The sequence below is a fragment of the Rhipicephalus sanguineus genome, chromosome 2 (assembly GCF_013339695.2).
Source record: "Rhipicephalus sanguineus isolate Rsan-2018 chromosome 2, BIME_Rsan_1.4, whole genome shotgun sequence".
Lineage (NCBI taxonomy): Eukaryota > Metazoa > Arthropoda > Arachnida > Ixodida > Ixodidae > Rhipicephalus > Rhipicephalus sanguineus.
The window spans coordinates 151,524,050-151,549,016 of NC_051177.1; the positions used below are offsets into that span (position 1 = coordinate 151,524,050).

The window sequence follows — 24,967 nt, forward strand, 5'->3', positions numbered from 1 at the left end:
CGTAATGGAAGAATCGGCAGACAAAATGGTGTTCTGAGCAGTGCGGTCGTATTTCACCTTAAATAAATCGTTGAATACATCGTTTGTTGTTATTCACCGAACCGCTTACTTTTGTGGACAGTATATGAGCGCCTGTCCTGTCCAAAACATTTCTTCCTGTTCTGTGTTCTTGCCAGCCAGCATGGACCAAGCGTGCGTCTTTAGGTGCCTACTCGTCGCTGCTCGGATCGGCGTCGATTTCAGAATCGCTTCTTTGCAGAGGATCGAAGCGAGAATACCTCAGTATTTTCTTCATCACTTGTAGCCACTGATGACGGTTGCGACGACGGTGGTGGTGACGAAGACATGACTACACGTGCGCGCCTAGTAGACGAAATGACAGCTGAAACTCGCGTCACCGTTTTGTGTGGCCATGCCATCAGACGGGGTCTTTTCGGGGCGTGACCGCGGGGGTTACCACGTGGCAGCGCTGCCAGCGCGACAAAGTGGCGGGCTTTGCACCCGTTTTGAACCGCGCTCGTTACTGGTTATATTAATCAATATTACAGATATTTATTCATCCCCCCCGTGGCATTATCAGTGGTGAATCAGTACTGGGGGTCGATAACTACACGTGGATGCAAAAATCGCGACATGCGTAAAGTTGATGTCACTACGCCTTTAACAAAGTGTACGTTGCTCACTAGTTAATACTTTGTAGTTAAGTATTTGCGCGTCTTCTTTAGTCTCACTTTCTGTCCTGTGAGGAGTTTACGCTGTTTTACACCGTACTAACCCATGTTCTATTTCCGGAATCGGCGTCCGGATGTATATTTTTATTATTTGGTTAAAAAAGATAACGATGTTTCTATAAGGCCAGTGTTTCTCGTTAAGCACGCCGATGATGTTTACTAAGTGCGTACATATGAAGCCACGTCACATAGAGAGACAAAAACAGTAACGAACGTGAAACTGAAGACCGGGTCGGGTAGATCAGGCCAGCCACAGCTACATGTTGGAAGCTTTATGCGTGAAAGGACCACTGCTTTGATACCTCAAAAACAGCTATGCACCTCTGTTCATCGAAGCACATTTCGTGACAGAAACGAATACCTATTTTTCCCGCCTCTTCTCTGCAGAAAGTGAAAACACGTTCTGAGTAAGTTTGAAAGGTGGGCTAATTTATTACTGGTATCGTTTGATACGTGGTTTCAGCGCTGGAAAGACGAACGTTGGTGCTAATGAAAACAACAGGTCCGGCGCTTGGCCCTGTATAACTACGCAAGACAAGTGACCTTCCTGCGTTGCTCGTGCTTGTCTTCCTTTTCTGATGCGTTATTGTTATGTGTCTCGCCGAAGAGACGTTCCGATCTCAATTGTTCGTCTTGCGTTCGCTGACACGTTGCTCTTGGTTTTACATGACGCACTTGCGTAGGTACTCGAAAAAGACGTCGTTCCGAGACCCGCTGCTGTCCATGCGTACGGATGACGAAGCCGACTGGTGGAATGCGCGCTCAGTCACTGTCTCGTCCAGGTCATATTGGAAGGTGAGTTTTTGCTCGTGTACCTTAATAGGTTTGGTTCAATAATAGTGTCGTCGTAGTTGCGACGCCAGTGATTCCCAAAAATATTCTTTGTTCTATTCATTGTCTTTTCCTTCTTATAAAGGTTAATAGAATTTCTTGCGAATTATGGCGCAGATTGTTGAATGACACTCACCACCAAGATGATGATGATAAGTAAAAAAAACTTGGAGGAAGCTTGCTTCGTCTTCAAGAGCAGACCGCGATATCTTAATCCAACCCCATTCGCGTCGCCCGACTTTGCTTCTCGGCGAACAGCTCCACCATGTTGCATGAGAACGAACGTCTGGGCGCATAACATTGGCTGTTTTGAACAATCCTAGAATGCCTACTCTGCTAGTTGCGAAGTTGCCACTACGCGTCCGTAAGGTGCCATGCGCACCTGGGCAGCTGCACACTTAGTTAATGCTGCCGCTGCTGGTAATGATCATTAACTATACCTGAGAGCTTTGTAATCGGTGGACCTTTAAAAAAATCACTCCTTGTGCAATTCACGTTTTTACGCCTGCAGCGAGTACATATGCTTCTGCCACGCAAGATTACATTCGTGAAGAAGGCTCCTTTCACTACATGACATTCATGTAGTGTTTTTTCCAGAACAAATTGAAGCAATGGCGTGGCTCTGTGGTAGAACACCTGCTATCTACGCTGAAGGAGCGGGTCTGATTCTCGCTCGAGCCGAAAATAAATTTTTATTGTATATTTACTTGCACCTTTACCAATTTACCGCTCACGGAAAAGGCTGATTTTTCGCTCAGTACCAACGACGCCTCCGCTCGCGCCTACATCGGAATTTCTGCGAAATGAGCCGTTTAGCGGTTCTGCGAAATGAACTGTGGTTTAGCGTACCGACGTCCACAACACAAGGGTTCGTTTCAGCAGGCTTCCGATTTTCACTGTCTATGTTGTAGCTAAATTACAAGCAACTAATATTAATAATTACTTATACGCTGGTGTTATAAACAATCCTTTTTAAAAAAGTCGTCTGAAATCACCGAATTTCACCTCCATCTTATCTAGCAGGCGTGCGGAATGTTCTCGAATGCCTGTGAATAAGAAGCCGAAAAAAAAAACACGTTTTCACGTCAGTGTCGGTAGAAGGGGAGTCAGATCCTCGAGATATTGTGAAATGAACATTCTTATTTCATGGCATGTTCACGTGCTGCCATGCGTTCGCTAAAACCACCTGCATTTATAAAACGCAAATTTTTTCGACGCCAATATGTATCTATGGTACAAAAATTTATTTTACACCAAAGCTGCATGTAACTTTGGCAGATGTAACTCCGCGAACAGTAGCACTGACAACTGTACCCTTGCTTCCTGAAAACCCCGTCGCACAGGTGTGTGTCACAGTAATTGGGCAAGCTCCACAACTCGCAACTGGTCCACCATAACGACACCAAACGGAGAAGCGGCAAAAAGAAGCATGCTGCTCAAATGGAAACTTAAATAAAAAAAACGTGTGCTAATTTTAAAACACATTTTTTGTGCCTATCGTGAAAATTCTGTGATTTTCTGTGCATTTCATCGAAATTCTGCCACCTCTGGGCCGTGTGCTACACAGCTTCACCGATCATCCACCTTGACAAAGTGGAATGGCTCATACACTTTTTAAAGCCATAGATGCAGCTTGCAGGGTGCCTTGGCCACTTCCCTTACAAAAATTTGTACCAACGGTCAATAGACAGTTTATTGGGAAACGTCGATAGAACCTACCGACGGTATATTGAAAGTCGTTAGACCGTCTTATATACCAGCAACCAACATTCCGTCGACTATTGGCCACCGATAACCAATAGAAATTTCCTTAATAACTTTCAATAGACGCTAAAGGAACGTTCAATTGAAAGTTGTTTGACCGTTTTTAAACATCTTATATACCAGCAACCAACATTTAGTCGACTATTGGCCTTCGATAACCAATTGAAATTTCCTTTATAACTTTCAATAGACGCTAACGGAACGTTAAATTGAAAATTACACTGTTTTTAAGCGTCCTAAACATCTGTTACCAATGTTTCTTTGACTATTGGTCATTGAAGCTTGGTTGATGCATCTTGCCTAATAGAGATTACTCTTACTTTAGGAGAGCCGCCGAATGTAAATGCAGGCCCTTCTGTGCTACATGCCCTAGTCACCCTAGCTTGCGTTACAGAAGGGCCTACACTTACACATGGCCATCGTCCCAAAGTGGGATGGTCTCAAGCAGGAAATATAGCTGTAATAAATGTTGCTGTAATGTGCAATAAAGCTTTTCATAATGTAGTTCTTCAACACACATGCTTAAAATTGTGTTAGGTACACCAAGTTTACTGTAAAGATTAAATTATATGTAAAGTCCACAAATGTTCACAGAGGGAATATTTTGACAGTGTGCCAGCACATCTGAGTAAACATTTAACTATAGTGATGCCTGAAGTTAGTGACTGAAGTTCTGACGCATGTTAGCAAAGTTCCTGTCCAACTGACCAAAATAAGTGAACACAACTTTCAAACAATGATGTTTATTTTTTAGCACAACACGTGTTTACATCTATAAATATTAGTGTCTTGATAGAGCACAGAACTTCGAAACAGGTACTTAATATGTAAACTGCCTACAGCGTGGCAAAACGACAATACTACTAAAGAAAATATCAGTTGCATAAATAAAAATTACTTGTAATATAACCAGGTGTATATATACGAGGGGAAGTCAAAAAGTAAAGCGACTTTTGCTATCTCTCCCACTAGGGTTTGTTAACACTGCTACACTCGGCGACAACTTTTCTTGACAGCACTGTGGAAGCCACAGAACCGAAACGCATGCCTGCTACTGCGCTAAAAAATAGTACTTTAGTTTGCTGATAATTTTCTCATTTGCCTTGCTGAAATAAATGCTGCTTTATTTATTATGAGACTGAAACAGTGGCGGAAAGTCATAGGTAAAATACAGTTATTGCTCACTTTGCAAGAATGTCGTCCAGTTCTTTCCATTTCATAGACAGCACCACCTTTTCAGCATGCCCGTTTTCCGAAGTAAACAAGGTGTCCATAGCGTAGTGAGTCAGTGTGCAGCCACAAACGCATTGTTTAGTTCTCCAAGAAAAATATACTCGTAATATAACACTACAACGTACACTGAACAATCAAAATGTCTCTCCCATTCACATTTCTCCTGTATATTTTTTTTTAAACGCGTGAATGATGCGAGCAAGCAGAACCGAGATCAGCCGCAAGCTGCTGTACTACTTGCAGAGCCACACGAATGTGCGGAAGCCCCGGCTCCGTAGCCTTGGCTCCACTGTCAAGATAAGTTGTCGCCGAGTATAGTATCCAGCACTGTATTAGTGTCTGAAACACTTCTCTGGAATGTGTCACTCTTATTCCTGCTTTAGTCAGAGTGTAGCAGACCGTTAAACATGGCTGCCCCATTGTCAATCTTCACCAGGGAGGAAATGAGGGCAGTGATTCGCTTTTCGCTGCGGAAGGTGATAAACCTGCAGAAATTATTCGTCGAATGCAAGCACATTATAGCGACATTTGTTTATCACGAAGCAAGATCTCCAAATCGATAGTGCATGTCGAACATGGACTAACTATGTGACATGGAAAGATCGAGCAGGCCATCGACATTTGAGGGTATCATGATGGAAAACAGACAAATCACAGCAGACGAAATTGCCAATACTTTACATATCAGTTTTGGTTCAGCGTATTCCATCGTACAAAACAGGCTAAATTTTTCTAAAGTGTGTGCAAGGTGGGTCCCAAATGAATTATCAGCACATCATAAGGCACCAAAGTTTTGACATCTCTCTCGTAAACATTTGACCCGTTATTGTAGTGAGGAAGATGGGATTTTTTTAGAGCAAATTGCTGCTGTATATGAAACTTGGATACATCATCACAAACCTGTAGGTAAAGCTGTGAGCATAATTAAGAAACACTCATCACCAGAATTTAAGGATTTTGAACGTCAACCATGAGCTCATAAGATTATGCTAACACTATTCTGGAACAAGGACGGTGTCGTAGCCATTCATTTCACCCCAAGAGGCGAAACTGTGAACAGTGTGAACTAATGTGATGTGTTGCAAACGAAACTGAAACCTCCAATCACATCCAAATGTCATGGAAAACTGCGAAAAGGTGTCATCCTGCAGCAAGATAATGCTCGGCCACATTCTGCCAAGCGGACTGCCAAAACAATAAAGAAGTTGGGTTTTGGATGGCTGGGACACCCACTACACAGTTCAAACCTGGCTCCAAGCGATTTTCATATGTTTGGACCATTGAAAGAAGCACTCGGGGGAAGAAGATTCACTATTGACGTAGAAGTCATGATGCTGTGCAAAAATGGTTACAGGTGCAACCCAAAATCTTTTTTCGGACGGAATCAAAAAACTTGTGAAACGTTACACAGAATGCGTTGAAGTGCAGGCAGGTAATGTAGAAAAAATAATGTATGCTTCAGTTTTCTATCATTACAATAAGTGTACTGTTTCTCAAATGTGCCTTTACTTCTTGACTTCCCTCATACATAGTAGTTAACAAGTAAACTATCTGGAACCATAAAAATTTACATTAGAGGCATCAGAAGTTAAAAAAGCATATTGACGCTGTTGACAGTGCACATACACAACTGAAAAAAAGGAAAGTAAGAGAGTGTGATAACATTTGTAAAACGTATGTGCTGTAAACACCACCAAATTGCATGATCACAAACTTGCCCAAGGCTTATTTACAGCTCACTCTATGTAACTGTGTATAAACTTGCGCATTACAAAATCACAAAATTTGACAAGGTAATGTAATTGGTGTTAGATTAACTTAACGTGACTGTTCATACACTTGCACATTACAAGATCACAGCTCTTCACTGCTGGTTGCACAATCCATCTTCAGCTGCCCAGGCGACTCTGGTTCCTTCGACAGAAGTGGGGTCACGGTGTTCCTTCTCTACAGTAGATTCATACCCGGAAGCCTAAAAAAAAAACAGGAGTAATGACCAAAAGTTTCCCAAGAAAGGGTGTAACATACAGCATGCTCCCGTCATGCTGTAATTTTCTTAGTTCTGTGTGGATATAAATGCAGTGCACGGCCAACATATTCAATAAAATCTGACTCCACACAATGATAAATGAAAAAAGGGCATGCTGAAGAATAAATGCAACAAAAAGTGTATTGTGGCAGAACTTTTTATGCATTTGATATCAAAGATCTGAACTTTACCCTTTTTAGCTCACTCATGCACTAACGCAAAGCTACAGCTCTTAAGCAAAGATGCCCCCTGCGAGCTGTACGCGTTGACCATGTGTAATTAAAAGTTAAATTCTGTTCTTGCGGCCAAACATGTGCATGAGTGCATCCACACAGGTACATTTGTATTTCTGTAGATATACTATGATACTCATACGATGTGTTTCTTAAAGGGAATGCAATGCAATATGCATCATATGAAATTTTATTTATTGCACAAAAGCACAATACCACTGCACATACATGACGGTATGCACATTCATCATGCATCCATTGCAGGTAACATCTAAAATTAAATTACGTGTTAACTTGTGAATACAACTAATGTAGCTCTTTTCAGGCTGCTCACAATGGGATGTTTATATAATGTCAGAAATTCAGTTCGCTAAATGACTATTGTGTACTGCCAAATAGTGGTCATTAGTTTCCATGATTCTGGTTGGCTAAAAAAGGCAATACTCCTCACCAAAGCAGCACAGGCCATGTGGGGAAAAAGATGGAAATGCTAAGACTTACAAGGCATCAATCCTGAACCACATACCATCACAATAAAGCACGCAAGCTTTAGCAACCCCCGGCACCCAGAATCCTGGAAGCTACTGACCGCAATTTAGCAATACACAATAAGCATTCGGTGAAGCTGGTGTTTGAAGTTGTATAATTGTTCCAATGCCAACAGCTTGAAAAAAGGCAGTCTAGATCTGTTGTGTGCTCACATAAATACACTGTCTAATTTTACATTTGAGCAGCAACACGTACATGACTTACACATGCGTACCATGAAGTATGCATAACTTTATTGAGTTTTCACCAATAAATAAAATATTCATATGCTGCACATACCACAGACCCCTTTAACACCTGTAGAGTATGCCTAGAAAATTTACTATATCAGATAGACCGTTAGCCTTGTCATCATCAGAAAATGTCATTGGAGGTGGTGCTACAAACTGTGTTTTATAATGTTCGTACACGTAAAGGTATTTAGCGAAGTTTTTACGCCAAAGCGGGGCGACGCGCATACAATTCTTAATGACGAAAACAAAATCATTAAAGCTAAATATGGTGGAAACAAGCAGAATCAAATAAATTGTGCTCGAACGCATGCCCTAATGCTCAACCTAGCGCTTGCACAGTTAAGATAAGGCTATTCGGCCACACATAGACAAGGATCCGTTCGACTACAGTTCAAGTTTAACTAACGGCTCAACAGGCACGGGTGCCGGCCGCATCAGGCAACCTATCGTTACCTATGTTGCGGGTGAATTAAAACGTCGGTCCGAATTTAACTAAACTGGCTGTATTAACACCTAAGCTTAAGTGCAAGCACACGCATTAACACGAATATCACGGTAAAGACGTGCCTTTGCGGATGCATACACATACACACGTTTGGTCACACGCAAGGAAAACACGTCCTTGACGGTAGTCACATAACGATCCTGTAGCTGTTGAAAAGAGGACGCGCAGCGTATGGAACTTTCTCAGACAAGTTCACTTTTTTAGCGCTCAAAACGAACAAGGAGGCGAAAAAAAAAAAAAACGCGGACACCGCGTCATTCTTTTCCGACCTTGTTTGTTTTTTGCGCTAGAAAATTCACCATGAATTACCAACATGCTCAAGCGTACGCGCTTTAGACACGGTCGACGCTTACACGCAGGCGCCGCCCCCGCCCTACAATTATTAAACCAAAATAGTGATTCATCGCGAGCAGCCCCCCCCCCCCCTTCCAACACCACTGCCGACAGAGGAGCGCGCCACCACAACTCTGTTCAAATCCCCCGCCGAAACACAGCCGCGCATGCGCACACTTTACACTCCAAAAAAAAAGAAAAAGTTCGACTTTTTGCCTTGATCCTGATGAAATGATACACACCAGCAGGCTCGCTACGTTAACAACAGCTCACTTACCGTCTACTAGTCAAGAAAAACATAGTTAACAGCGTTATTATCCCGCTCACGGTGTAAACAAAGCGCTGACAGCAGCAACGTTCACGTACGTACCTGTTTTCGTTCGGCGACGGCTCAACGATATGAAGCAGCAGGTCTTCGCAAGAGTCTTCGTAGTAAGCAGCACTGGCAGAACCCACAACACGAGCACAGAGCGCAAGCACCATTCACACAAGAGAAAATTCAACTTCAAACTCGGCCCTTTAGGAAGCGGCATGGACGCGACGAGCAACAAACAAGCAAAGGAGTCTTCAGCCCCGCAGACATCAACGGGTCCGCACTCGTGCACCATTATTTTTTAATCCAAACTAAAAATATTCATTCCTGCTTGTAAATACTTAAAAAAACATTTATGTAAATACAAAATATATTTGATGAGCACAATGTCTCGACTTTTGCAAAAAAAAGAAAAATTGGAATGTAAGCGCGCGAAATTTGAAATGTCTGGTGCAGCTACACGGAACGTCATTTTGAACAAGTGAGCAAGAACGCTAATAATTGCTACAAAACGTATATATCTTGTGAATTAAAGTTATTCAATTGGTGCACACGTATGCACGCGAGGTTTTAATGTAATGATTCATAGTCCTTATGTCAAACTAAATAGATACCAAATACAACTTTTATTCAGACAGTGGTACGAGAAAAAAAAAATACTCGGGGGTCTGAGCACGGTGCATGAAAACTTTACACGTAATTTGTGTGTGCGTGTGTGCGTGTGTGTGTGTGTGCGTGCGTGCGTGCGTGTGTGTGTGTGTGTGTGTGTGTGTGTGTGTGCGCGCGCGCACACATATTATGAGAGGATATATATATATATATATATATATATATATATATATATATATATATATATATATATATATATATATATATATATATATATATATATATCCGCCACGGTCCAGTGGTTATGGTGCTCGACCCGAAAGTCACGGGATCGAATCCCGGTCGCGGCTGCCGCATGGATCATCTCATTCATTTTCATTTATTAATACTGTCAGCCCTGTTGTAGGGCTATTACGTACAGGAGAGGAAGGTACATTGTAATATTATCATGCACTGAATGTACGTAGATTATGCATTATTATATAGATCCCCGGGCATATATACATGCATATATATATAAAGGTTAATATAAATAAATAGACAATCGCCGACAGAGTGTACAATTGATGACAATGAAGTAAGAACATGACCGTCACCAAGGGCGTATACCACAGCTTCTTTTTTTTTTCAGGCACGGGGGGAGGGGGAGGGTTCGAAGACCTTTACGTCTGTTTGTATATGAGCGCGTACAAAATGCAAAATGTAAAAGTAGCGGTGCGTGGGCAGTGGCGTAGGCAGAAATTTGTTTTTTTTTTGGGGGGGGCGGGAGGGGGGTACGCCCTTGATCCGACATTGAGTCCGGGCAGGTAGGTGTGGTCAAGTGTCATTTTGTGAGCTGTATCCCAAGAAGAAAAAAAATATCGAAGGGGGGGGGGGGGCACGGGCCCGACGTGCCACCCCCTGGCTGCGCCACTGGCGTGGGGGCCCGGTAGGGGAGGCGCGTACACACATGGAAAATGTAAAACTTGCAATGCTTGGGGGGGGGGGGGGGGTTGAAACCCCCAGCACACCTCCCAGGGCTACGCCACTGAGATCTTTTTAACAAACGTTATTTTCACATTCTTTAGAGAAATTGTCTTTAGACTAAAGTAAAGCAACTTTCTTTAGAGAAATTGTCTTTAGACTAAAATAAATCAACTTCCTTTTAACGGTATGTTAATAGAACGTGAAAGTCCATAGCCCGTCAGTAAAGTTGGTAGATCGTTGGTTAATCGTTTAAAGACCGTCAATGTCCATTTTTGTAAGGGTTAAGCTGAATTACCCCAACGGCCCCATGCTTCCGACACGTGTGTTTTCGCGAATCGCAGGAAAGTTTAGGGGTGCTTTGATGTAGGCGCTCACGGACGATACCACAAAACGGGCGGCGTCTAGCTCCTCGTATACATGCGCCTTCAATCGAGTGCGCAACTATGATTTCTGCCATGGCTCGGCGTTTCTTCAGGTACACAATAAAACGTACTTGTGCAACCGGCGACAAATTTTGAGCCGATTACATTGCCAACATATATTGTTTCTTAGTCGAAATGGCAAACGGAAACCGGAACATAAAATAAGAGCCTTGCGAGCCTAAGAGTCGACGCACTCGATGGAGCATCCCTTTGTTACGTACTCATACGACTGTCACCTAATGCTTGAAGCACAAATATTCAATACTTTCCTGTCCTTTTGAAATTGTATCCCAGGTCTGAGGGAGAGTTTCTAATCACTGCCTACTTCATCTTTTTCTGATGAAAATAACACTCGATGGTGTTGCCTGTTTTGTATATGTGTTTTCAACTATCCGACTCCAACGTTTTCATAACACTATTAGTGCAGTTCTTGCCCTGAAAGCTGCTGCACGCTTTATTGAATCAACTTCGTTAATTCCTATTTGTGGGCTTTTTGGTTTTTATGCTTATTGAAAAAGAACACGGCCAGATGACATGGACGTAGCGGGACACACACACGAGCGCTGACTGACAACTCAGTGGTGAGTCAGCACTTGTGAGTGTGTCCCCCTCCCTCCTTGTCTTCTCGCACTTTTGTTGCGACATGGAGGCTCTCAGCTGGTTTCTGCCGTCACCGTCATGTCCCGTATATATATATATATATATATATATATATATTTATACATAAGCCACAATGAAAAATATTTCGTGAAGCGCGGGTCCGGGGATTCGAATCTGCGATCACTCGCTCCGCAGCTTGCGGCGTTAGACAACTCGGCCACCAGGCGTACGTCCTTCGGCATACTAACGGCGAGCTATTTATATACATCATTTACCGCTGGCAGTACGCAGAGCTTGGAGGCGCTTCAGCGTGTTCTCTTTCCCTTTCTCTTTCATCTCCATCTTTCAATCTCCCCCACCCTGTTCCCATGTGTAGGGTAGCAAACCGGTTTTCCTAAAGTGGTTAACCTCCCCGTCTTTCCTTCTCTAATACTTCTTCTCTCTCTTCTCTCTTTATCACCAGGCACATGGCGCGAAGGGTGCGCTTTAAAGGGACCCTGAAACGGTTTTGACGATTTTGTACGAACACATTCAGCCGGTAGAGCAAGTCCTAAGGATCACTTACAGACCGATTTAAGCTCTGTGCGTAAACTGTGTAATTTATTACAAGACTTTGAAGCTGCGAATCGCCACCGATCACAGCGGCTCAGCCAAACGCGTTTTCAAACCGCCCACTTCCAGTGCGCGTCTTATTGGAAGCGCGACGTCATGCAGGCGGCTGATCTGATTGGATATGTCCAGTACACGTCACTGAACCTCCTGTGGGCAGCGAGGGTCGTTTGCCTGTGTTACAACGTACTCCGTGTTGACGTGAGCTGAGCGACAGTGTTTATCTCGAGGTTTCTTTCTTGGACATAATTAATTTCCCTAGCCGTGTTGTGTACCATATATCTAGCAATTTCTAGCAATTGGTGACTTGTAAAGCTGCGACATCGTGCAATGTTCGTGAGGCATCTGGCGAGCGGAATCCCTTCAGCTCGTCGCTGCAATGAGCGTCGCGCTCTCGCTTTCCGTTCAACGCCACGATCCACGTTTTTGTGGTTGTAACTTCACCCCTGATAACACAACCACATTGCCCGAGTTTACGCTTATCGGTGATCGTTCTCGAATTATTTTTGTTTGTCCGCATGCTGTTGCAGACATAGAGTTGGTTGCAGATTGTCGCCGTACAGGAGAATAAAATAAGATCTGCTGGTAGTGTGGCGGCACCTGTCGGAGCAGATATCAACCACTCGGCGAGCTTCGTCTTTGTTGGGCCTCCGAGATTGCGAGCAACCCGTCAGTGCACAATATCTGAGGCCATGACTGGGCGAAGCTCAAACCGTCGAGTGCGCTCATGAGAGCGCTGCGATCGCCGACGATTTCAGGGTGTCTGTGAGTTGAGGGTGCAAGACAGTGGTGAGGGGTATAATTGTCCGTAGTGGCCTTGTTACACGGTGCGTCGCTTAGTTTCTGGTGCGAATGATTTGGGGATGCCCCTGCCTAAAAGCTGACAAAACTTCAAAAAACCGTTTCAGGGTCCCTTTAAAGGTCGTGATCCCGATCCTTGCGATTCGCGTGCTCCTCCTACCTCTACCACCTGTGCTTTGCCCTACAAGGCGTGGTCGCCCGTGCGCGGACGTTTATATCGTGATGGGAGCGGTTTGTACATCTTATGCTTTCAACGCAAAGCTTGCTTTGAAGTTACGGAGCGCATGAAGGTCACTTCGCTCGCTGCAGCGTTTGCGAAAGGAGTGCGCGGCTGAAACACAAAGAAGTTAGAGCTGTGACAGTTGTTAGTTCCCACTCGTCCTGTGTATGCCTGTGCGTTCGTTTCGTGCGTCCTTCTTTGTGTTTGAGCAGCGCGCTTTAAGCGCCGAGCTGTGACAGTTCTTAGTTCGCGCTCGTCCTGTTTGTGTTCTTCTCGTGCGTCCATTGTGCTTGAGCAGCGCGCTTAAAGTTTCGAGCTGCTTGCCGTTTTTCGGATGACATACCAATTTGCTGCTATCGCATTCATTTCTTCTCCCTTGCGGTGAAACTGTGACTTTTTCGTTTCAATATGCATCGTTCATCAGGTCCGCCACGGTGGTACAGCGATTACGGTGCTCGTCGGCTGACTGGCAAGTCGCGGCTTCTATCCCGGCAGCGCCGGTCGCATTTTGATGGAGGCGAAATGATAAAGGCCCGTGTACTGTGCGATATCAGTGCACGTTAAAGAACACCAGATGATCCAAATTTCCGCGCCCTCCACTACGGCGTGCCTCATAATCATATCGTGGATTTGGCACGTAAAGCCTCATATATTAAAGAAAACATCATTGAATCAGCTGGGCCAGCTTCGACCCACTTTTACGACGCATGTTGAAAATTCATTTCAGTTTGGCAAAATTTGATATAGATCAGTAGTAATTCCTCTGAAAAAAATATTGTTAAAACAGTATAATGCTACTAGTGTAAGATAAATTGTATAGTTTCAAAACAGAACTAATTTCACAGTTTTACCTTAAGCATCCTTGAAAAAAATTGGGGGACGCTTAAGCTTCGCCTTTAAGAGTTGAACGCGATAGCAATATCCTGCCCCTAGTGCGCACTTCGAACACTACGAGTGTTTAACAGAATGCGCGCACTAAGGTGTGTGCCTTATGTAATGGGTAGCATGCTTTAAACCAGGAGCAACTATGCGCGAGAACCTTTTTCGAAGCTGCGATGCACCCACTACGTGGTCTTAAGGGAACACGCGCAGTAATGTGTGTGCCTTTTGTAATGGGTGGCTGTCTTTAAACCACCAAGTCGTTATGATATTGACGTGGTGTGACGCCCGATGGCAATGTACGCTTGTACCACGCAATATTACTGCGATATGACATCTCGTACTGTCACACCTGTATACAGGACGCGTATTTTTGGGAAGCATCAAAGTTACTTTCAGTGCAGCTCCAAGCAGTGGCGTGGCTGTGTGGTAGAACACCTGCTTGCCACGCAGACGGCCTGGGTTCGATTCTCAATCGGACCGAACATTTTTATTATTTATTTTATTTGCAGCTTTTTCGATTTTTCGGTCACGGACAAGATGATTATTTTTCGCTCACAACCAACGGCGCCGACGCCGACGGCGGAATTTCTGCGATACGAGCTCTTTAACGCTATCGCGTCAAAATTACAGCATATCCACGGGTGAATGATGAAGAGCCTGGGCGAAGCTCCTGAAGCGATCATGGTTACACCGTGAAATGTTCAGTGGTTTCGCCCAGCAGTAATCAAAGCGATGCGCCGCGTTGATCACTGCACGCCATCTAGCGTGCAAGGTGCCGCTACTTTTTTTTTCTTTTTTTTCCTTTTCTTCTTTTTTTCTTTTATTTTCTTTTTTTTTTGCACACATATTGCACACATCTCTATGAGACAGCGCCATCTAGTATATCGTCACCCAACTGCAGTTTGCATGCATCTCTATGGGACAGCGCCTTCTATTGAATGATATGGGAGACGCGACGGCGGGGACACGCCGCATGGAGCGACGACCGACCAGGTGATGCTATAAGGAGCTTCGACCCTAAAAGCAGCCATGCAGACGACACCTACTTTGCTACGACACGTGTGGATGAGGATGACATGGTGATTGTCGTTGTGATGCAAGTCGATACACGGTGTCTCAGAGAATTCTCGACACCGCACGGGCGAACGTGGGTGGTGTCTTATCTCAGATATTGCTCCGGCATAAGGTGTGACATAGCAGATAAGGCGTTTCACGTTTGAGGAGCGGTGCCCTGTAGGTCATGCTTCACTTCCGGCGAGTGGTAATATGGGCATTAACACGAGCGTAGTGTGGAGAAGTGACCGAAATCGGAGAAGAATAGCCAAGCCTAGCCACACTTACTTCTACTAGCAAAAACATAGTATCTGTAGCAAAGCCTTGGCATTACTAGCAAAGACTTAGAATAAGCAAGGTCGAACACGAACTCCGCTCTTGGTTCCAGCCTTGTGCCACTAGTTCAAGTTGCGCGCTTTTTTTCTGCTTAGGTATCACAAGCTGCAAATCATTTTAGGTTTCGGTGAGGCGCAGCTCGCTACATAGCTGTCATGTTTTGGATGGAGGCTCCCATATAAACGCAAGACATTAAGTTGTACAATTTTTTATGCAGGCTAACATTTTGTAGCAGAGGGCGTATCCGGAGTGGCTGGTGGCGTACTGAATGTGAGAAGAAGCGACACCTAACGGGACAGTGTAAAATCCCTGCTTCGTGCGTAGCAAGTTCAGATAATCCAAGAAGTCTGATCTAGAAATCGCAAAGCATCTGCAACATGTGGAAGATTAGTTTCATGGCCACTTTTAGGCAATGTGTTTTGAAAGTGATGCTATAGTCATGGAATTTCTGCAAAGCCAACATGATTTAGACACTGGAAGGCCTTGCTGCCGTTATGAAAGCGAATAATTAATAATGAGAAACACATACAGTGAACTTTTTTTGTTATTTATGTAGCCTTCCAAGTATCGCATGTTCATCTGCGGTTACTGTTCGCCTCTACAAGAAACAGGTTTGAAGAGACCGAACGGGGTATTTTGTAGAAAGCCCATTTTAAAAATCTCACAAGCCTAAATAAAATAACGAGGCATTATTTCATCGGAATAACGTTACTTCACATGCAGCTTGTTTTCGAGGTCGTGGCTCCATCTGGAGCAAAACATCAGTCTGGCGTCATGATCGACGACATCGAATACACGGACGGAGAATGCCCGCCATACAGTGAGTGCATTTTACTTTTAGCATGCTTGTTGCTTTCCCGATTGCTTCGGCAAAACCTTGCACTGAAACCTCCGTCCCCTTGTGCCCGCCTGTTCTCGTGGCCACGAAGGTTCGGGGCGGATATTTGGGGAAATGATGACGCAATCATACACGCATTCATCAGCATCGTCTTTTTTTTTTTTGCAGACTTCTGTACATTCGAAGAAGAGTGTTTACCTTGGAGAATTTCTGCAGAAGGCAAGTCATTGTCCGATCTAAAATACTCAGCCCCTATAGTACATTTGCTCTCTCACGCAAACCTTTAACCTGGCTTTCTCTAATCCTGTGAAACAAACTTTTTACCTGTTGTTAAGATGCGCAGCAACTCTGGGGTGAATCGGTAAAGAAAGGATGTACCTGTGATTTCAGCTTCCAAGACGTTGATGTTGTTTGATTAAAATAGGGTAGATCCTAGCTCAACCTTGCCTGGCTGAGCTGCTCGAAGAAATACGGATCACAGAAGATGCTGTGGCTCTATAATTACTTATCACACTGGACAGCTCTGCATAGGTTCCAGCTGTCGCCGTAACCGCAAAGTCAAATGCGTGAATATGTTTCTTGGTTATATTTTGGGTCCCGGGTCCACAGTGACAATTAGGCTATCGCGCTCTGATCTGAACGTGCGACTCCTACAAGTCTGAGAAAGTGTAAGCGTTCACAACGAAATTTGTAACTGCCAAGGTGCACTATTGCATTTCGATGAAGGCGAAATGCTAGAGGCCCCATGTGCTTAGATGTGGGTGTGTCTTAGAAATCCCAGATGGTCGAAATTTGCAGACTCCTCCACTGTGGCGTCTCTCATAATGATATCTGGGTTTTGGTGCATAGAACCCCAACAATTATTATACGTAGAGAACGGTATTGAGTACTTACAGCGGCCAGTTTCCGGAGCGCATGGAAGATGGGGCTACCGCTTCTGACACCACCGGGCCTTCTAATATTTATGGCTTTGCTACAATCGCAGCATGAAGGGGCGATTCTGGTAATGCAAGAACATCCTTGATGTACGTGCACGTTAAAGAAACGCAAGCGGTAGAAATTGTTCCGCAGCCTTGCACTATATGGCGTGCCTCATAATGATATCGCGGTTTTATCACGTCAACGAACAGCTGTTGGATTGATTGATGGTTGAGAGGTTGAGAACAATTGATGGTTGAGAGGAGTAATGAAATTAACTAAATACACTTTTGTGCTGCTGAAGACGTCACAGACAAATGAACTAGCAGATATTGGGACTGCGGCGACAAATTGTTGAGCCCTGAGGTAATTAGGGCTATGTTTTGTTAAGTTGTCGCAAAAAAAAGTACTCTTGGTGTGCTGTAACAACATCGAACACACGCACTCTGGAAAGTGTACAATATTTATAGAATACATAGAAATGTACTTTGTAAATATTTTGTTTGGTTTTTACACTACTCCTCTCCTATGCAAATTAGGACATCTGCACCAATCGCATGCATGGCGACACCAAGAAGCGAATCCCACTACGTAGTCGCGCCACTAGATTCCGGTTACTGCCACTTTCAAATAACTTTTCTTAACCTGGCGTATTGAATTGCAATGAACTTAAACCTAAGCGTGAAGCCACATTTTTCTATTGGCTTATATTGTGTAGTCATTCGTCAGCATCACACCCCAATGCGTAAGTCAACACAATAGTCTATAATACCTGACCAATCACGGTGATGGAAAGCTTGTTCGGGTGCACTATGCATCCGCAGCCGATAATTTTCACAATTATCGTTCGATAGTTAACATCCATGCTCTAACACAAAGTGATTTCTCTCGCACAGTAAAACGCACTGTTTTTTTTTACTGCAATGAAATAGATAGCTTCACCCTCAGGTAAGCCTGCAACTTTTCGCGCATCAACTACATTTCTTCCGTGCGTTGACGTTCTTTCTATAGATGCTAGTCCGAGAATATTTAGGCAGCGACATTTTTTCCTTCACTAGAGCTTTCTTGTCAAAGTTATTTTCTTTTGATTCCTCAACAGGCGGCGAGTCAAAGTTCGAGGTCGAACGGGCCGGGTCGTTCAGTCCGGTATCAAAAGATCACACAACATCTACCGAAGATGGTGAGTTCATTTACATTCCCTTGGCACACCCTGAGCATTGCAATGCAGACTAATTTTTAAACTAAGCTAACAAGTGAATATGTGTGTGTGTATGGATAGGATGCCATGTGCATGCGAGCGTTTATAAAAGTGGCTTATTTTACAGCGAAAGCTGTTATGAGATCATTTCACCGGCCGTTTTTGGCGCCGTAGTTGTCCGCCGCCGCCGCCGCCGCCCGTAACCAGTATCGCTCGAAATAAGAAAAAAAAAACGAAATAAGAAAAAAATTCCAGGACGGAACGAGGTTCGAACCTGGGCCCTCTGCGTGGGAGCCCAGTATTCAACCTCTGAGCCATGCCGGTGCTTGAAACTGCTTTGCAAAAAGGTCCTATACAGGCTTCATGCCGGGATGGAACCACATTAGCATATGCATTATAGCGTGGTAGAAGAGTAAAATAAGCACCAAGCGTCGCACAACGCGAATTCTGTAACCAGGCGTCACACAATGCGAATTGCGCAACGAGTAGGTTGTTGAATGCTTCCAACCCATTACAAAGGGCTCTGCCATAATTCTTCGTCGTCATCAGGCACAGCATCAACAAAGTGCGCATAATGCCTTACATGCGTTTAGCAGGTACCACGGCTCTCCTTAGAATGACGAAAAATGGCACAGTGCCTGCTGCCCTACTTCTCAAAAATTACAATGATTTATAGCGTAGTGGGTTCCTCGCAAGTGCACTTGTATTGGTTGCCAAGGAAGCCCATAAGCGTATGATTCATTTCCTCGGGGTCTCAGTAAAGTTCTTCGCCCCCCCCCCCCGTCTCTCTCCCACGTCAACGTATGTTATACAGCATGACGGGAGAGGCAAATAGCGACCGGGCGTCACCCAATGCAAATTACATAACTGGTGGGCCGTTTAAAGCTTCCAACCCATTACAAAGGGCTGAGTCATAATTCTTCATCGTCATCAGTCGTCGCGTCAACAAAGTGCACATAATGCCTTACAGACGTGTAGCTGGTGCCTCGTTTCTCCGCAGAATGACGAATAATGGCTTAGTAGGTGCTTCCCAACTTCACAAAAATTGTGATTTATGGCGTAGTGGGTACCTTTCTAGTGTACTTGTATTGTAGCCCCAAGAGAGCTTAACGGGCTCTAGAAACGCCGCTCTTCCAGCTTTCGCTGTGACTGTGCTGCGGTTTCAGCTCAGGCCTGGCGTTTTTTTTTACTCTAGCCGCCAAATTTCTAGCAAAATTAGCACTAATCATAAATGGACCGTTGTAGCCTCTTTGGCGACGAAACACATCAAATGGAGCGCTGGTTGAGTACCGCGAAATAACATGCAAATGGAGGATACAGCTTCAACATGGTCACCTGTTAAACAATATGGCAGCGCATTGTCATGTCTATACAAAATAAAATTTGGCTTTACCATGGTGAACATGACTAGATGGTTACTTTGTCCACGTAAAAATTAGTGCTGCTTATGACATCTCGCATTTACATGTAAACAAACGACTGCGTTGCCAGCTCACCGGAAAAGAGCTGAGCATACGAAATGATTTCTGATTGGTAACTGAGCTGTTTTGACGTTCGACGAAAAGGTAAACCAGCTACTCTACGCGCGGGCTCTGTATATATCTGCACTGAGAGACAGATATATCATATCGCTAAATGAATAGAGTTCTGTGTAAGTACGCCCAAGCGGAGTATGCGGGCAAAAACATGGCCCTGCCGCAATGAGACACGAGGAACATTATTTAGTCTTATACACTACAAACGAACAAAAAAGTAGAATTAGAAGGCTACTAAGAGTCTCATGAACAATGGTATAATGTTATTTGGATAAAGGTATCGGAGGCATGCACACCAATGACAGCGCCACATATGGAAGGACACGTGTAGTTGTGGTGACTGCGCTGACTTTACCAAGCCAATAGTGCCTGAAGTATTGTTCAATGTACGCATGGTTCAACCATTTGACAAGCAAGCGGCCTCTCGATTGCAGTCCCAAGAAAGCAGGAGCTGCAGTTGTAAAGCATAATCATTCCTTGTTGTTGATGTAGAAGAAGCGAAAATACTTTCAACGGAAGGGTAAGAAAGTGCTGTTTACACTGTGTTCGGACTCTACTGAATTCTTGGTTGACAACCATAGCAAACACTCATGACCTCATCGTAGACATGAGATTGGGCTGTTACTACCGCCTCATCAACTTCATGCTCTCCTTTCTTGTTTTTAGGTTACTACCTGCTCTACAAGAGTCCAGGTATCGAGGGTAACCGTACGTCGCTGGAACTCCGCGAGCCAGCGCGCTACGTAGCTTCATGCGTATCCCTGTGGTACTTCCTGCCTTCTATATCGAACGGAGTCAGCTTGCTGCTCCACTCAAAAAATGTCACCGGTCGGACAAACACCTGGAACCAGGGCAAGTTTTTCTTTTCTCGAGCAAGGGTGAGTGATCGTGAACTTGTATTAATGGTTTTTTGAATCACGTAAACGGTTTGAGCTAAGGCTAAGCCGTATACGCATAGGCTTTTGCCAACACTGGATCGTACCTGGATGACGGAAGAGGACACGGCAACAAATTAATTTAATGAGTTGGGCAACATTTAAATAACCTTCCGTACAATAATTAGCAAAACTGCAGCGTGGATAAACACAAAAATGTCAATTACGAGACCACTGCAGGACATAGGGCTTAAAGTTTGTCTCCTCTTGCTCTTAGGGAGGCTTCTTTACATCGACACACGTGATCTTGTGTCTGTACTGGCTTTAGAATTCCCAAACTTGCTGTTTTAGTAAAACAAATCTTCCTTGTACTGGGAATGTGCTGTTCACTCGCCTGTACATTTCTCGAATCATCGGCGTTCAGGTCACATGAAGGCTCACTTTATGGCAAATACCCACCCTAAATAGACAACAGTGTCGACAGAATATGTGTACGTAAGAGCTACGCGTCCTCAATTTCAGGACACCAGTGCCATTGTAGTTTACGTGCGTCTCGGCTACAAGCCTGAACTGCTTATCGTGTACAAGGAGTGCATTTTAGTGTCTACGATAACTTTACCGCACTTAAAGCAGGTTATGTATATAATGCGAACTCGGCAGCATTACACTGCAGCTACGAGTGGTGTGACGTTTACGCACTATTAAAAAGCGCAATATTGACTTTTTGTAATTTGATTGTGAGCTTTTCTTTACAAAACAAATGCTAAACAAAGAAAGCGTACTCTATCGCTCTTCCATAATCATGCTTCCTTATGCGTTTCTTTAATTCAGTTCATATGCATTACAACTACTGCAGAGAAAAACCCTTTATGTAAGCACGGATTACACAACAAAGCCTACCCGCGTTGTGTATTATTTTTAAAGGCATAAATGTTGTGTACTGCAAAATATAACCTGTCACTAGGCTGAAATCAAGACTGCCCACTGTTGTAACAACTGCAGTCCGTGACATGCAAATTTTTTCTTTATCTTACCTTTCATAACCTGTCCAGGGGAACTCCAAAATTTATCGCTTGTATGTGCGATAGCATAACTCACTCTCTGAAGAAATATACAATTTTCCAACTGTTGTTTTCTTGTATAATGTATTTATCAGCAATACGAAACATTTGTATTACAACACCAACATCGGCTATTTGCCTGCTGCGTACCTCCTTTCTTGTAGAACTCATAAAACGTCTCACTTCATAGATCTGCACTTCAATATTTCGATGACCATAGACTTCGAAGCCGTGAGTCGAAGGCTTCCGTTCGGGCACCTGCAGATACAAGCTGATATCTTGGTTCTATTATAACATTAATCTACAAGAAGTAAATGGATGGGTGGAATCTGATAAATAGTCTTTTGTTTTTTATTTCTTTTTTCTTTTTTTTCAGCAAGTTCCCATTGAGGCAATCTCCGGAAGTAACGCCGACGGATTCCTTGCAATCGACGACGTGCTCATTGACAAGGCAGGCTGCGAGGATGCTAGTAAGTGCCTCCTGAGCCGGGACAATCAACCAAAAGCATAATGTTTAAACGAGTAGTGTAGTTCTATAGCTGGTCTTGAAAATTACGTTTTTTTTTTCCTCACCTAGCTTTTACGTAGTGCTGGTTCGTGTGGTGCGCAACGAGGTTACAATATGGTCTTGGTGTGTAGCCTGTGCCACATGGCAGGATTTTGCAAGAGTTGCTGCGGCATAGTTTATTTTCATTGCATCAATGACTTCGAAGACATGTTTATCTGCATGTGCAACAGGAGTAAAAAAAAAACAAGCAATAACTTCAAATGCCGACCATTCACATTCGTCTCAATGGCAAACTGTGCATCACAATCGCAGAAGGAATATGAAAGCATAGCAACACTCTAATAATTGATCATTGCAAAGAATAAGGTGCTTTGTTCAGGCAACGAAAGCATCCGGGTGCTCGTGCTAGCTGAAAAGTATAGGTCTATGTGCTGTGTAGTACATATTGGCATTTCGCAATAAAGATGGCGAAACTGCTTACACCATTCATAATAATGCAAACAGTGTTAAAAAATGGGATGGAAACGATACAAGAGAAGTATATCAAGCTACATTGCACGGAGAAATAGCACGTTGTATAACGGACGCTACAAGTGAAATACAGCGTAAAGCAGTTGGGTGGTACTAATCGTAGGCGCTATTTTCGTGCGTCTGCGACTCCGTGACACTCGCCGTCTTATCGGTGGTGTACCATACCCGCTTTGCCTGTCGGTCCCATGACGTGACGTTACACATTCAGGAAAACACATTGCTTCGAAATGACATATACGCATTGACACGTTCCGTTATGCCGAACAAAACAGATTTCAGTAGCAGGAGAGTGGTCTGTACCTAAATGAATACAAATTATCGGACTGCCAGTCGCTTTGGTAATATAGTTATGCTTTTAGATACCGGTGAAAATGGACTCTGTTGAGTATGCAAAAAAAAGGACGTGGCACTATAACGTTGTCGCATCCTATATGCTAGTATACGACATTGTTCTGCCGACTCTTCTTCGCTGCATACGTGGTTTCGGATAATTTTGAACTGCTCATTACACACCGCTGTGACCATCGACAAGGAATCCCAAGCTATCAGCTAGGATGGATGGATGGATGGATGGATGGATGGATGAATTAGCTTTATTTTGGTCCTTCAGAACGCCCTAGCACGTTGCGGGCCGCTCGCACGTCGGATCCGAAAGACCAAGTCTCTGCTGCGTCGCGGGCCAGTTGGACTGCCCATAGCTGTTCTTCGAGTCCGGAGCTGGTAATAGCAGCCTTCCATTTTGACGGCGTCGTGATTTCGCCGCCGCCTAACGCGGGGCACAGCCAGAGCATATCTTCTAGATTCACTATATCCACGCATAATGAACCTGCTTTAGTTGGCTGTATTACTGGATAAATCTTGTGCAGTAGCATGGGGTTTGGGTACGCCCCGACCTTATGTAGTCTGAGTGTGAGAGCCTCTGGTCTGCTTAATTTACTGTGTGGCGGAGAGTACTGTCTCCGCCCCAGGTAAAAATGTTTGGTGAGTTCGTTATACGAGGTGGGAGGGTCCCGATTGTACAAGCGGGAAAATTGGAGGCGCTGGGGCAATCGTTATCTTCTTGCGATCTGGCGATCCTTTCTCTTTATGAGGGTTTCTTGTATCTCGACTTCTCAAATGTCCCAACTCTTCTTTCTTAAATTATTTTATTCCTGTTTGAGTTGTTCGCCCTTATAGACTTCAAAACAAATAGTGAATCTCTTCTTAGCGATAACAACTTGAAAGCCGGTTAGATAACAGGAAAAAAAGGCTGTGAGAGCTGGTTGTGCTAATAGCTTAAAATATACAAAAGAGATTTCCTGTAAATAGGGCCGCATTCTACTGAACTGTTAAGAAAACTATGTAGGGCCTCACCCGTGCTCCCTTTGGTGTAGTTACACGTGAAATCAGTAGAGTCGAAGACACTCACGTTGCAGTGGTTTTAGGGTCTAGTGCTTATAATGCTTACGTAGCGTTTCGAAGGCTAAGTGCGTAGCCGCAGCAGTGTGCCGAATACATTCTGCCACTAATGGTCTTTCACACAGGCCAGCGACCGAGCGGGGAGTTCCAGTGCGGCGATGGTAAGACGGTCCCACGTGACCGCGTGTGCGACTTCGTACCGGACTGCGACAATCGCGCTGACGAGCGCAGCTGCGGAGAATGTGACTTCAGCGAAGGCGCGTGCGGCTGGAACCTGGACGACGCCCGAAACCGGGGGGCGACAGCCTGGCAGGTGGTCCCCATCGGACTAGTTCCCAGGTCACCCCCAAATGGAGCCGACCACCGCCGCGACGGTCAGTTAGTCTTGACACAGTGTGATTCATAAAATAGTGAGAGATACAGCATCGTGTTCAGCTACGCATTGACACAGTCAAATGCTTTCCTAACACGTTACTTGAATCTGCAGGTGACTTCTTTCTAAACATCGAGCACTATAATACCTGCCGCGCTGGTCTAGTTGTTATGGTACTGGAATACTGAGCGCGAAGGTCCTTGGATTGAATCCCGGCCGTGGAAACCGCATTTTGATGAACACAAAATGTTAGAGGCCCGTGAGCTTGGGTTTAGGTGCTTATTAAAGAACTCTAGGAGGTCGAAACTTCTGGAGCCCCGCCACCACCGCTTCTCTAATGATCATATCGTTGTTTATTGTTTTTCCTATTATCGAGCACTGTAACACTCGTGAAATTGCCGTTACTTAAATAATACTTCTTTATACTGGTAACACCAGTGTCGAGGTGATCATTGTAGAGGTGCTGGATTTTATACGGAA

The 24,967-nt window shown here is 44.2% G+C and overlaps 1 protein-coding gene across 1 annotated transcript in view; it reads left to right on the forward strand.

The window, feature by feature from the left end:
- Nucleotides 1–24,967, forward strand: part of LOC119381971 (MAM and LDL-receptor class A domain-containing protein 1-like) — a 70,607-nt gene that overhangs the window by 265 nt on the left and 45,375 nt on the right. Inside the window, exons 2-7 of the mRNA XM_049412958.1 lie at nucleotides 1,415–1,526; nucleotides 15,976–16,072; nucleotides 18,108–18,188; nucleotides 20,408–20,619; nucleotides 22,054–22,147; nucleotides 24,240–24,488. Of these exons, the coding sequence (XP_049268915.1) occupies nucleotides 1,415–1,526; nucleotides 15,976–16,072; nucleotides 18,108–18,188; nucleotides 20,408–20,619; nucleotides 22,054–22,147; nucleotides 24,240–24,488 (845 nt within the window). The remainder of the gene's footprint in view (nucleotides 1–1,414; nucleotides 1,527–15,975; nucleotides 16,073–18,107; nucleotides 18,189–20,407; nucleotides 20,620–22,053; nucleotides 22,148–24,239; nucleotides 24,489–24,967) is intronic.